The 13,138-nt window shown below is 56.6% G+C and overlaps 1 protein-coding gene across 1 annotated transcript; it reads left to right on the top strand.

Annotated features, from left to right (window-relative positions):
• The first annotated feature begins 5,177 nt into the window (after nucleotides 1–5,177).
• On the top strand, nucleotides 5,178–7,939 carry HFE2 (hemochromatosis type 2 (juvenile)). The gene is made up of 4 exons (XM_009882015.1): nucleotides 5,178–5,271; nucleotides 6,388–6,890; nucleotides 7,396–7,638; nucleotides 7,676–7,939. Exons 1-4 carry the CDS (start codon nucleotides 5,178–5,180, stop codon nucleotides 7,937–7,939), a joined length of 1,104 nt encoding a protein of 367 aa, XP_009880317.1.
• The last annotated feature ends 5,199 nt before the right edge of the window (nucleotides 7,940–13,138 follow it).

Below are 13,138 nucleotides of genomic sequence, written 5' to 3'. Positions count from 1 at the left end.
CTCTCACGGCTTGGCTCGCCCCCTGCCTCCAACCTCCCGCTCACCCAGCGATGCTCGGGAAAGGCTGGCGCAGCTCTCCCCGACGGGGGCTGAACCGAGCCACGTTCAGGAGCGATGCCGGCGGGTGGCAGGAGGGTTTGCTTGTGTCCACAGCTCTGACGGAGGCAGACGAGCTCCTTGGAGACCTGACGCTTCTTTAGATGTGTTTGGCCGAGTTTCTCCATCCACACGGGCCATTTTTGGGTGCGAAGCCACCTGGGTTCGCCCCAGGGCTCCTGATAGCAGTGGGTTCGCAGGAGGGGCTGATGCCAGCTCAGAGGCAAGGCAGGGCTGGTCTCCCTGAGCAGATTAAATCTCCAAAAATCTCACTAGGATTAAACCAAACCCTCGCCAAACTCCTTGTGTTAGTGATTGGGCTAGACGAGTGCTAGAACCAAGTTGTGACCACGCTGTCTCAACCTTTGGAGGGATGACATTGCTCCAGATGACAATCCACGTGGGTGATGCTCCCAGGTGGAGCTGCACATTACCTTCTTTGCACCAAAAAATGACACGTGTGCCACGAAGAGGGTTGCTTCCCCCCTCCCGGGGCACCACAGTGCTTGGGAAAGCCTCCTCTTTCGGGGCAGGAGGCTCTGGGTGAGGCCAGCTGCTCCACAGCCCCCTCGGTGGCAGGATTTGGTGACCCAGCTGGCGGGATCCGGTGCTTTGTGCCTCCTAAACCTCCAGCTGATTTTGCTGGTGGGAAGAGGAGGCGGGGAGGGGTGGGGGGGAGGGGGAAGAGTTGGCTTTCGGAAGCAGTTTGATCACAGATGCTTTTGTCTTGGTACCGTGACACTCTGCCAGCTCGGGAGAAATTCCCAGCCTCCTCAGCCCAACATATGCCCGCAGCCCCCAGCTCGGAGACGCACTGACGGCGTTAAAGCTATCGATGGCTCCGTTTCAGGACACGGCACGTCGCCAGGGAGGTGCACCCATAACACTGAGTCTCGGGGCCGCGAGGAGGGCTCTGCAGCAAACCTGGATATCCCCGTTCGGTTCCTCCATTCGAAGTTTCTTTCCCCTCCCTCGTCCAACCGAAGCGGGTGGGTGGGATGCCGAGAGGCCTCCGCTCTTGCTGAGCCCAGATGGTACCGTCTGCTGTCGCAGAAGAATTCCCACCTGCCCACCCCTGCTCCCGCCCCGCGTGTAACCGATTCCCTCGGTGGGTGTCTGCGCCTCCCCGCGCCGGGGGCTCGCTGTGGGGAAGGCTACGGCAGCAGAGGGGGAGGATACCAGGCACCCGGGGCATGGCCAGGGCAGACCTCGGGAAGCTATAGTAGGATATGGGTCTTATTTTTTTAAACAACATTTTTTCCACTCCCTGGTTATCCCTTGTTACCAGGTAACAGAGACCCAGAGCATAAATACTGGGCAGGGAAAAGAGCTGCAAAGCCTCCATGCACCCCAGGAGCAAAAAAAAAAACAACCCAACCCACAACCTGGGCATCTAAAACCTTCCTCCTCCGGTGGCTGCTGATATAAATCCCAACTGGGATTTGAACCCAAGCTGGTATTTATTCTTTGTTTTCCTTTCCTCTATCCATTGCCCCCAAGGAAGACGCACCGTTACACTTAAAACAAGAGCCTGGCTGCAGATTTAAGCTTGCTCTGCAATAAGCAGCCGCGATCCCTCCTTTTCTCCCCAATTCCCGGGGTGAAGAGCAGTTCAGCGGCTGCCATGACCCACCCCAGGGCTGGCTGCTTGGTTCACGCAGCGAAGAGCTTGTGCTGTGGTCAGAACAGGAGAGGAGAGGATCGGAGGGGGAAACCCATTACCCCTCCCCCCCCCATCCCTAAACAACCCACACTGGTCTCGAGGTGCACTACAGAAGTCGGGAGCCATTCCCCTGGGAGGGGCATGGCGGTACCTGGGGGAATTTGGTTAAGCCCCACTGCTCCGTCTGCTCTCCTGGGCGCAGGTCGGCACGAGGCAACGAGGCACGGTGCGAAGGCGTCGAGGGCACTGCGGGTCTGCGCGGTTTCGCTCCCTGCCGTGAAGAGGAAGACCTGGAAACCATCGGGAATTTGGTTTAGGAGGTGGAAGGTTTTTCTGAACGGGTTCCCAAAGGGGTTTGTGGGTGCTGGGGGTACTGAGGGACCTACTTTTCCTCCTCCAGGGATCCTAAACGGACAGGGCACCCCCGGAAAAAAACCTGAGGTGGACATTTCCCCACCGTTTCTCCTCCCTGCAGGAACGGGGGTTTGTGCAGCCACTTTCTGCACCCAGGCCCCCGCAGGTGGGCTTTTGGGAGCCCAGCGGGCACGGCCCCGCGTTCATCCACCCCTGGGGACACCAGCCACCTTTGGCCCATGCCGTGTTTGTGTTGAGGACTTGGCTGTGCCCCAGGAGGGAAAGCTATGAGAGACACAGCTCAAAAAGTATTCCCCGTGGGATACAATCCACGGGGGAAAGCACAGTGCTTTTCCACGGGGAGTCACTCCACAGGGGTGCAGGCAGGGGGTTGTAATACCGCCTAAGGAAGGAAAACCAGGTAGCTCCAAGGAACTCAGCTCCTACAGCCCATCCTGTACCCCACAAGTGACGTGACCCCACGCCAATAAGTAGCGTCACCCAGCAAAAGTGGGGTCTGGGGGCTCCCACCTCTTCCTCGGGCTCCTCTGCCCTCCCCTTGCTGCCACACCATCTCCCTCTGCCCCCTCCGCTTGTTGTTCTTGGCCGGGTTTTAGCCTGTCTAAATTTAGGCGGATCTATTTCAACACCCATCCCCTGCCCTGCGGGGGGAAGAGGACGGAGCAAAGGTAGCCGGGGAGGAAGAGCAGGGACCACAGTGCCCCGTGGTGGGGTCTGCTCCCCATGCCCCCCGCCGGGCTTTCCCCACCAGCACCCTGGATTTTATCCAGCTGCGATGCCATGGAGGTGCCCAGGACTGAGGTTGGCATTTTCCCGGCTGCTATCCCATGGATCTCTCTGGCTGTCACTTGGGGTAGAGCTGGGTGACAAGGACAAGCCAGCTTGTGTGTCCACCAGGGAAGGAGCTCCCTGCACTGGGAGCCAGCTCGTCTCCGGAGAAGACCGATGCAGGTGAGCGGGGCTGCAGAGAAGCAAGGGCAGGGACGAGGGTCCAAAGCGCGGGACATCAGCGCTGGCACCCAGGGGTGCTCCAGGGTCCGGTCCCACGTGCAGGTGTCCCCAAACAGGGAGGATTGGGGCGCCTGAGCCTTCCTCGTTGCGCTGCCTGGCACAGCTAGAAACCACCCATCTCCTCTCGCAGGTGGCATCACCTTGGCCTTGCAGAGCATCTTTAACTGCTGCCACTGCCTTTCTCCTAACGCCATCGGGGTCAGGACGTCCCAAAGAAAGTCCTGCTGCCTGCGGGACCCGTGGCAGGGCCTCTCCTTTCCCTGGCCAGGGCCACGCTTCTTGGCTACTCATTAACCAGCTGTTTAGTTGCTAAGCCTTGCGCCAGGGCCAGGTCCCCTCCGCGTCACCACCTCCAGGGGATTTCGGGGGGGTAGAGCTGAGAGGTCACTAGCTCCCAGAAGAACCAAGAAAGATGCTCAGCGTGGTCAAACAGGGTCAAGCCAGGCAGGGCAAGAGATGAAGATGTCCCTGCTCATCGCAGGGGTGGATTGGAGGACCTTTAAAGGTCCCTTTCAACCCAAACTATCCTATGATTCCATGACAGAGCAATTCCCGGGCACTGGAGGAGGATCGGAGCACATAGTCTGTACTTCACTCACCAGTATACACCAAACACGAGCCGAGTTCCCAGTTCTGGGTCTCGTGCCCCCCTGCCTCAGAGCTGCAGAGACCACTTTTCCCCTCCTCTACCGCGGCCAGCTCAGCTTGTCCTTCCTGCCAAGAGTGGTTGGCAGCCAGAGCATCGCCAGCAGGTCTGAAGCATGTTTTCGCTCCAGACATCTGCCCCGTTAGCCATTAATCCAGCTGGCAGAGGGACACGGGGGGCCGCCAGCGCTCAGCTACGTCACCGTGCCAGCCAGTACAACTAACGGCGGTTGTTTGATGGCTGCAGCCACGGCAAAGGGAGCTGAGAGGTGCCAGACGGAGCTGGTAGGGCTGTGATTTCTCCCTTTTTGAGAGTAAGATGAGAATTCGGTCTCTTCCCCACCCGGTTGCAGCTTACACTTACTAGCAGTCGCAGTGTCATCGACCCCTCGGGCTGCCCGGGGGGTACCAGGCACAGACACATCACCGTGAGCATCAGCCTCTGGCAACCGGCGCCTCGCACGAGCTAAAGGGGAGAAAAAACAATACCGATTTCACATACAGCAGTTTCAGAAGGACCTTTGCGAAAGGCTGTTTGACTAACAAGTGACTAATAACCGCCTGTTAAAATAAGCCACCGAGGGCTCAGATCCCCAGCCCTGAGGAAGCACAAGGGATGTTAATTTTTTTCCATGGCTGCCCCCCCCCCTGCCGCAGCCGCTGTCTGGATGTGTGCACCTTCTTGGGCTCCCCCTCCAGCCAGCTGGAGCCCCCCAGCACCCAGCAAGCAGCCAAAGCAGTGAGGGGGGAAAGGTGGAACGGGGCTGAGAGCACGTTTCCCGGCTTTGAGGGAACCCGGACGCAGGTTTTCAGTGGAGCAGGAGGTGCTGGTATCACCCGGCGGTGCTGGCTGTGGCCGTCAGGGCAGCCACACTTACAATTTGGCTTTTCAACTCCTATCCCCGCGGACGCCGTGCTCCAAACCTTCATTTTGGCGGGGACAGCAGCAGGCCAGAGGCAGCCCGCGCTGCACCTGACATGTAGGACAGGGTGGGTCCTCCCCGCACTCATCGCCTGCTCGCATCCCCGCCGTGAAGGCTCTTCGAGCCCCTGGAGCTCACTGATCCTCTCCAGGGGCAGCCAGAAACTTTAAGTGTTTGACACACCGAACTACACAGCGCAGCTGCCTGGGGGTGGAAGATGAGAGCTGTGGTAGTTGAAAGCAGTTAAAAACCAAACCCTCTGGGATTTTACTCAAAAGTTTGCCTTCCCCTCCCCCCCCCGCCCCGAGAGGCAGCAGCGCAGCCGAGCCCTGCAGGGCCGCGTTTGGCAGCTGGACGCTGGCACCTCTCAGATCCCACCTCCAACTTCGCTTCTAGGTGAGCTGCTGAATGAAGCCCAGACGAGCCAGCGGGTGAGCAACCCCCCAGGCTCTGCATGGATTGGAATGGGGAAACCTGCCCGCAGTAAGAGCCCAGGGCAGCTGGAAAACCCCGGCTTCTTCCTCCGAGCTCTCCTCCTCCTCCTCTTCTGCAGGCATGGTAAGGAACCGCATGGGCAGAGCCGTAAACCCGGCGTGGGAGCTGCAGCCCCAGGGCGCAGGGAGGGTACAAGCATGGGAGGTGACTGGAGCAAGCAGAAGACCCTCTCATGGCAGCCGCAAGGCTCAGGCAGTATCAAAGCGCCCTCGGCCCACCGCAGCCCCAGGGGAGGGCGGGCAGCAGTCCCCACCAGCACCACCAGCCCCTTCCAGGGCAGCCTCGGGGAGGAGAGCGTTCCCCTGCTCTCCTGCAGCAGGCGCTTTCCCTGGGAAAGCCCTTAAAAGCTCTCTTATCTCCCAAGATAAGACAGGGACAGCAGGACACAGGGACTGGCCAAAGTCAAGGTCTTCTAGTGAAAGGCGTCAGCCACATCCATCACTCGCTTTCCCTCCTGCAGCCCACAGGCTCTACCAGGAGAGCCGAGACCTCCAAAACCTAAACCCACCTCCCACCACCTTCTCCTGCCCTGCTCGCACTCAGCTACTGCAAGGGCAGCTGTCCCTTATAACCCCTCTGTTTAATGAGCTAAACAAACCCTGCTGGGGCGAGTTCGTTAGCTCTCCCGGCGCTGTGGCACACAGCAGCGTGGAGAAATCCCATTTGAGGGGCAGGATGTCCTTGGTGCAGCCAAGCCTAGCGTGAAAGAGCGACTGCACAGCCCGGCCAAGGTTGAAATGGGAAGAAGGGGTTTCCCAGAAATTCCTGTTTGTCCCCTGGCAAGCCCCGGGGGCGAAGAATCTCCGTCTGAGCCACGTCCCAGGGCCACAGTCACAACTGCCGCCCCGGCTCTTGGCAGTGCTTGTGCCCCAGGTACAGTCTCGCACCCCAGTTGCTTCAGGACACCCCTTCGGCCCCGTGACTGCCGTCTGCGCCAGGCTCCAGCCTGGTCCTGCAGCAGGCAACCCTGGATTCATTCCCTGCAGGCCCATAAGAAGCAGGTCATTTAAACTGGGCGCTGCGGTCATTAATATAGGGGAATAAGCGCTTCCAGAAAGCGTCTCCATCATGAGATCTGGAGTGGGCCAGATGGTGGGAGGTGGTGGGAGGAGAAGGGGCTGCCCTTCCCCGCTCCTACAGCTCTACTGGGATGCCCCGGGGCCGCCCCGTCTCTCCCAGTTTCTTCCCAGTGCAAGATCCTGCGCTGCAACTCGGAGTACGTGGCTGCCACCCTCAACCTGCGCGGCTCCAACAGGAACGCGGCGTACTGCAACGCCCTCCGCTCCTACTCCCACTGCACCCGCAAGACGGCTCGCACGTGCCGGGGCGACCTGGCCTACCACTCCGCCGTCCACGGCATCGAGGACCTCATGATCCAGAACAACTGCTCCAAGGAAGGTCCCACATCGCCGCCCCGCCCCCGGCCCCCGGCCCCCAACCATCAAGGCTTCGAGTCCCTTGATATCTGCAACTATGAGAAGAGTTTTCTCTACAAGCACGGCCAGCCCCCTAGCTACCAGCACTGCGCCGCTTTCGGGGACCCCCATATCCGCACTTTCCACGACGACTTCCACACTTGCCGGGTGGAGGGTTCCTGGCCTCTCTTGGACAACAACTACTTGTTCGTACAAGCAACCAGCTCTCCGGTGGCGAAGGGGTCCAACGCTACGGTCACTAGCAAGGTAACGCTCGTGGATAGGGCTCGGCAGCACACCCGTGCGTCTCCGGGATGCAGCACCGGCTTAGGGCGCTCCCTAAAACGGCTGGGGAGGGCAGCAATAGCTTCAGCTAAACCCACTTGGGATCGGGAATGAACGTCTACAGGACAAGTGGGATGAAGGTCCTTGAGGGGAGCAGAGAGACCTGCAAACCCTCCCATTGCTGCCCAGGGATGGGTTAGCGCGTGGTCCAGCTGCATGCAGTCTATCCGGGCTTGGCTCCATCTCAGTTCTCAGTTGCTTAAATGGTATTAAAGAAAGAAGGAAACAAAGGAAGGAAAGAAGGGAACATTGCCGCTTTCCCGAAAGGACAGCAGCGATGTGGGAGAGGTGGTTTGGGGCACACTGGGATGCGTTGGTGGGGCAGATGTGTGCAGTCTGCGCATAGCTGATACCTGGGGTGGGGACACGGCCACCACGCTCGCACCCAGCGAGTCAGATCAAACCCCTTCTGATCCGCTCTCTGCAGCTCACCATCATCTTCAAGAACATGAAGGAATGCATCGACCAGAAGGTCTACCAGGCTGAGATAGACAACCTCCCAGCAGCCTTCGAGGACGGCTCGGTGAACGGGGGTGAGAGGCCCGGCGGGAGCAGCTTGGCCATCCGGGAGCGCAGCCCCGGGAGGCACGTGGAGATCCGTGCGGAGTACATCGGCACCACCATCGCTGTCCGGCAGGCCGGCCGCCAGCTCTCCTTCTCCATCCGGGCAGCCGACCCCCCGCGGCGAGTCCGGCCGGGGCGGCGCGGCAGCCGAGGCGGCCCGGGCGCTCTGCAAGGAGATGCTGCCCGTGGAGGACGTCTACTTCCAGTCCTGTGTCTTCGATGTGGTGACCTCGGGGGATGCCAACTTCACCATGGCAGCTCACGGGGCCCTGGAGGACGCCAGGGTCTTCCTTCCCAACGCTGAGAAACTGCACATCTTCCAGGCTGGGGCAGGCTGCCCATGTGTCTCTTCGTCCTTCCTCCTCATCATCACCTCTGGTCTTTGGGCTGTTTTGTTGCACTTTTAACTCTCGCCGGCGTTGCATACAGCCCAGGGGACGCATCCAGCTGGTCCAGAGGGGTAACCCAAGAGAGCTGCTGACTCAAGGCCCGTGCTGCGCAGATCACGACGGGTGCCTGAGCTAGGATCACGTATCTCTGCGGCAATAAAGCATCGGAGACCCAGGCCTTTGGCGAGGGGAGCACTGGAAATGAAAGACGGTGAGACACTGGTTTGCGTCCACTGGTCTTGCACACGTACCGCACCGGTTGAACCTGGTTCTTGTCCAGAAGGCAGATCACAATTTTTCTGTCTGATTCTGATGCGTTTCTTTTTTCTAAAGATGAGGACACTGCAGCAGTATCAAAGAAAAAGAAATACACGGGGTGAAGACACGTTTAGAAAACCTCTGTGCCCCTCAAAACCTTTCCACAGAGTTGCTTCACACCTTCCTTCCAGTGTCACTACAGCAAACTTTCACTCAGGAACCTTACAGATTCAGAAATAACAGACTCCAAGCCCGGATCCCAATTTTTAGCAGTCAAAAAATGTTTTTTGACGTATTCGGGGCCCCTTGCCCCAGCTGCTAGCAAAGCAGCGGGAGAGTGAAGCAAGACAGTAAGTTGGTTATCGGCGTGTCGTGACCAAGGTTTGGGATTTTTGAGCTAGAAATCAACCGTGTCACACTGTATTCCCCTCTCTCAGGATCAGTAACGTGCTGATTTCCAGCGGCGGGAGCTGCAGAGCGTCAGGTCTCGGACATTTCAGGCTACCGTTGCTATTTTCCCTTGTTGTCTTGGCACCTGTCGACTCAATATAGCCAGTTCTGGACTTGAGTTTCAGTGAGGAAGAAGACCCCTTGGTATTCCTCTCCCTCGGGCCCAATGTTCTACGTCGCTGTCACAACCTTGTTCAAATCCAACCCAGACTGTGGGTTTCACTTGCAAAAAAGAATTACTAACGAAGACACGGAGCTGGGAAAAAAGCCATATGACTGTATGGATGGACAGGGGAACTATTAGCAGATGTACATAAATATAGAGGTGAGGCCAAATTAGATGTTTAATATATTTAAGAGGTTTTAAGTAAAGCAGATAGAGTATATGACAAGAAATATTTTCCATATGCAAAGACTTCTCTTTCTCTTTTTTTAATAAAGAGGGCTCACATTAAAAACTTGGCTATGCCTGTCCCGTAGAGCTGCAAGAAGAGCCTGGCAAAGCCTCGTGGAAGCCGAGAAGTGAGCTGGCAGACACGGGCAGGATTTGGGCATGCAGCTTGGGGAAAGAGAATTGCAGATCATCCAGGTACAGAGGATCTGTCAAGCTGTAAAGGAGGTTTTACAATTCCTGTTTCAGCATATCTGCAGTTCCTTTGGTCATTTTTTTTTTCTCTGGCTCTTCTGCGGAGGGCACAGAGAGTAAATACGGAAATGTTTCTTAGATATCTCAGCATATTTCCTCCTCCGACGCGCACTCAAAGCACATGGTGACTAGCGTGAGAGTTTCTCTGCTTCTTGTATGGTGCTCTCGCTAATCCCTGAACGTTTTGACATTAAAGGTGTCTATTTTTGAAGTCCTCATTTCCTGTCATCTGTCTCTTTATTTCTTTGGTCGGCAGCAGCAGGTGAAGATAATAATATCTCCCCTTCCACCCACTGCTCCTTTTACTCCAGAGCATTTTGTGGTCTATATATACGCGCGCTGAATGAGGAGAGGCAGCCAGCCCGCCCTGCTGCTACGCTCCACCACTTTGCAGGAAACTGCAGGTCCCCGTGGGAGCAATGTTGCCCGCAGGGATCAAATCCTCAGGAGCTCTGAAGAGGCTGCAGGGTTGAGAGCGCTGGAGCTCCTTAGAGAAACAGGATTGACTTGATCCAGAATTAAAAGGTAGTCACTTCCAGGGTGCGAAACAGCAGCTCTTTAACAGCACACGGCGATGCCACGCAACTGCCAGAAACAGCGTTGCGGTCAGATTTTATGATGCAGAATATAACTATCCTTTAGACTTTGGCCAACAGAGCTGTCAACAAGAATGCCATGGAGAAAGGAGGGGGTTCCTAACGGAGAGATGAGGATCTCACTGGCTGGTGACCCTTCCAGGTGAGCAGGGCCACACTCACCCTCCCAGACCCAGCCTCTTGGTACCTCCACAGTCATAACACGGGGACAGAAGAGTCCCCAGGACCTGCCAGCAATGTGAAGGTGGTGGAGGTGACCCTGCGCAAGCCCTGGGCACGTGGGCACGGGAGGGAGTGGTGCAGCAGAGCCTGGCCCACCACGTGTCTCGTAGCATCACGCTAGCTCTGTCCCCACTGAGGAGCGTGGCGAGTGCTAAACCTGCTTTGTAGGAGGGCTGTTATTCGCTCACTCTTCCCAACCTGCTCAGGAATGTCCCACCTGGGAAGGGGACAACAAACTGGGCTGCAAGAGCTCTGTTCCCACTGAAAAGAAAATCACTTTCCCTGGGTCTACCTGTGAAAGCTGGATCCAAGACCCCTCACGCAACACACACCTGACAAACCCCAAAGCCCATGAGAATCAGAGAATCAGAGAACACCTCAAGTTGAAAGGGACCCATAAGGACCACCGAGTCCAACTCCCTGCTCCTCGCAAGACTACCTAAAACTAAACCGTATGACTAACAGTGTCATCCAGACGCTCCTCAAAGAGAGGACTTTGGTCAGCCCTCTCTGGAAGAGGTGAGCTGGACCATCCCAAGCAGCTCACGGAGATCTGAAGGTCTGATTCTGGTTGGGGCAGGTACTGGGGAGTCACAGCACGTCACAGCCGAGGCCACCACCTCCCTGACCCGCGACGCAGATGCTTAAACCTGAGCTGCAGCCTGGCTAGGGTCCAGCAACGCGGACGGAACGTGCACAGCGTTGAATGGGTTTGCGCCTGTTCTCCAAATTGTTCTGTACTCTGCATCCTCGGCTTGCTGATTGCAGAGGAAGCAAGACCTTTCAGAGACGTGCTAAAGTCTGTAAGTAGGAGAGAGACCTTTCCACTCCTGACAGATTGCAGTTTGAAATAAAGAAGTGGAACGTAGGCGGGGATCCAAGCCCCACTGATGTCAACAAGAGTATTTCCACTGACGTCAGTAGACTTTGGATCGAGCCCTCAAGTTTCCTAGCATATGTCACCTGCTAAAAAAGACACTGGCCAGTATTTTCAACAGCGAGCCCAGTTTGGGCCATTCTGCATCCAGATGCCCAAACTGGGCAGTAGGAGCAAGGGAATTCCCAGTCTGGATCAGACCTGGGGTTTGCCTGCCCTGGTAGGCGGTTGTCAACAGCAGCCAGCACCGGGTCTCGTAGGAAGGTGTGAGAAGTCTGGGAGAATCCGCTCCTCTTACACCCCATCTCACCCTGATTTCTAGTAGCCAGAGAAATGCCAAGGCCTTGGGGCATGAGGTGTAGTAGCCAAACCTGAATCTTCATTAGCAGCTGCTTCTACGTGTCATAAACCAGCCCGATCATCAGAGGTGGCGACGTCTGCCAGCTCGTGGTGTGGCAGCGAGGACACACCGCTGTGGAAGTTGGAGGTGCCAAGCCTCTGAGCTGCAAACCAGAGCTCTCCAGGTCAGAAGCAGGTCTTCAAAACAGCAGCACTGGTTTTAAAGCCGCTGGAACGTGCAGCTTTCCTCAGCCTGTTTCCTGCCAAACTCCAGCACATTTTGTTAGCGAGATGTTAAGGCCAAGGCGAGAACTTCCTCCACAAAGTTCAGGGTTAGATTCAGCTTCCTCATGTTCATAATGGCCAATGCCTTGAGCAGCGTCACCAGCAAGGAACGGGAACGGGGACAGTGGTTGAAATGGGCACATCACGCTGTGCAACGCTTCCTCACATTCCTCCTCATTTGGCAGGAAAAATAATCTCAAATCATAGGAGAAAAAAATAAAAAAGAAATAAGCCACCAGTGGCACCTGAGCAGCAGACGCAGAGAAGGCAGATCTCTGGACGTCCAACCTCCCGTTGTCCTCATGAAGTGGCAAAAGCCATGGCTGTTGGTTTCTTACAGCCGTTCCTTCTCCTCCTTGTAAAGCCACAAAGGAAAGATTAACACTCGCTCTCACTTTTATAGATACCCAAGTAGCGTGCTCAAAACACGAGGAATTGGCTCGCAGCAGCTAAATTTCAAGGCGGCTTCGCTTGCCTCCTCTTAAACTGTGTCCTTTGGACCCGGCAGGTGAATCCACCGGTATCGCTGGTGTGTCACCCAACCAACCAGCCTGCGGTGGCGGATGGAGGAAAACCACTCCTGTGTCGTTCCCGGCAAGGCCTCTAGATGTCCACACAACCCAATGGATGAGAAGGACTTTGGAGGACTCTCCAGAGTGCTCCGTGGCCGAGGGGAATGTCCATCCTCACCCCAACCACCAGCCAATGCTCCCATAAAGGTTTCATCGTCTGGCCTTGTTGCCTGCGAGATCAGCGAGGGTGAAGGAGGTCTAGGAGGGGTTCGTCCCCCCAGTTTTAGCTAAATTTGCTAAATTAAGGAGGTTGATGTTTGGGGTGAGGGTCTCCTTGCCCCCAGGCAGACACACGCACACACACTGGCAGCCTCAGAGCAGCTCTGCCTGCTGAAAAGTAAGAATTTTGCCTTATTTCTTTGCTCTCTCCAGCATCTGCGGCCCCACGGGACAATGGGATAGAGCAGGGATGGCAGCTCAGGAAATCTTTTGCTTTATACTTTTTCCTTCCTTCCTAACAACATATCTCAAACCCAACCGACACCAAAGGCCAAGAGGGCCTAGCGGATTGGTTTGGCCAAGAGATGAGCTGGATTTGTTCTGAGGGAAGAGGAAGGCTTGGCCAACAGAGCCGAGAGCAGCGGGTTCAGCCGGCCCTGCCGTGCGCCGGGAGCCCGGGAGAGGTCACGCTCTCCCAGCCCGAGAAAGGAGCTGATGCAACCGAGTCTTCCTGCCCGGAGCAGATGATACACATGGGACTTCTCAAACCCTGAATTCAGATTCCTCCTTGTTTATGGACGACTGAGTTCAGTGTCCTGTCACAGGCTGTTGACGCTCAGCTCTGGCTTTCCCCTTTCCCTGTTGCAAAAACACATTCTGGCCAGAAAAGAAGTGAAGCAATCCCACCACGGCAAAGAACTATCTGTCAGGGAGAGCTTTCGCATCGCATTCCTTGGCAGGAGCTGGAAACTTGGGGCTCAGGGGGAAAAGTCCTCCCGCTCAAGCCCTGAGAGGACTTCTCCCCGTTCAGCA

This window comes from Charadrius vociferus, unplaced genomic scaffold, assembly GCF_000708025.1.
Source record: "Charadrius vociferus isolate BGI_N301 unplaced genomic scaffold, ASM70802v2 scaffold1290, whole genome shotgun sequence".
In the NCBI taxonomy this organism is placed as follows: Eukaryota; Metazoa; Chordata; class Aves; order Charadriiformes; family Charadriidae; genus Charadrius; species Charadrius vociferus.
The sequence above is the reverse complement of the archived record's forward strand: the minus strand, read 5'-3'. Positions and strand labels throughout refer to the sequence as shown.

What these genes read in the sequence shown, in the direction of transcription:
- HFE2 (XM_009882015.1), top strand. Translation starts at nt 5,178, where the DNA reads ATGGGGAAACCTGCCCGCAGTAAGAGCCCAGGGCAGCTGGAAAACCCC. An exon ending in CCTCCTCTTCTGCAGGCATG is followed by an intron (nt 5,272 to 6,387) that starts GTAAGGAACCGC and finishes CGTCTCTCCCAG; the next exon opens with TTTCTTCCCAGTGCAAGATC. An exon ending in ACGCTACGGTCACTAGCAAG is followed by an intron (nt 6,891 to 7,395) that starts GTAACGCTCGTG and finishes CGCTCTCTGCAG; the next exon opens with CTCACCATCATCTTCAAGAA.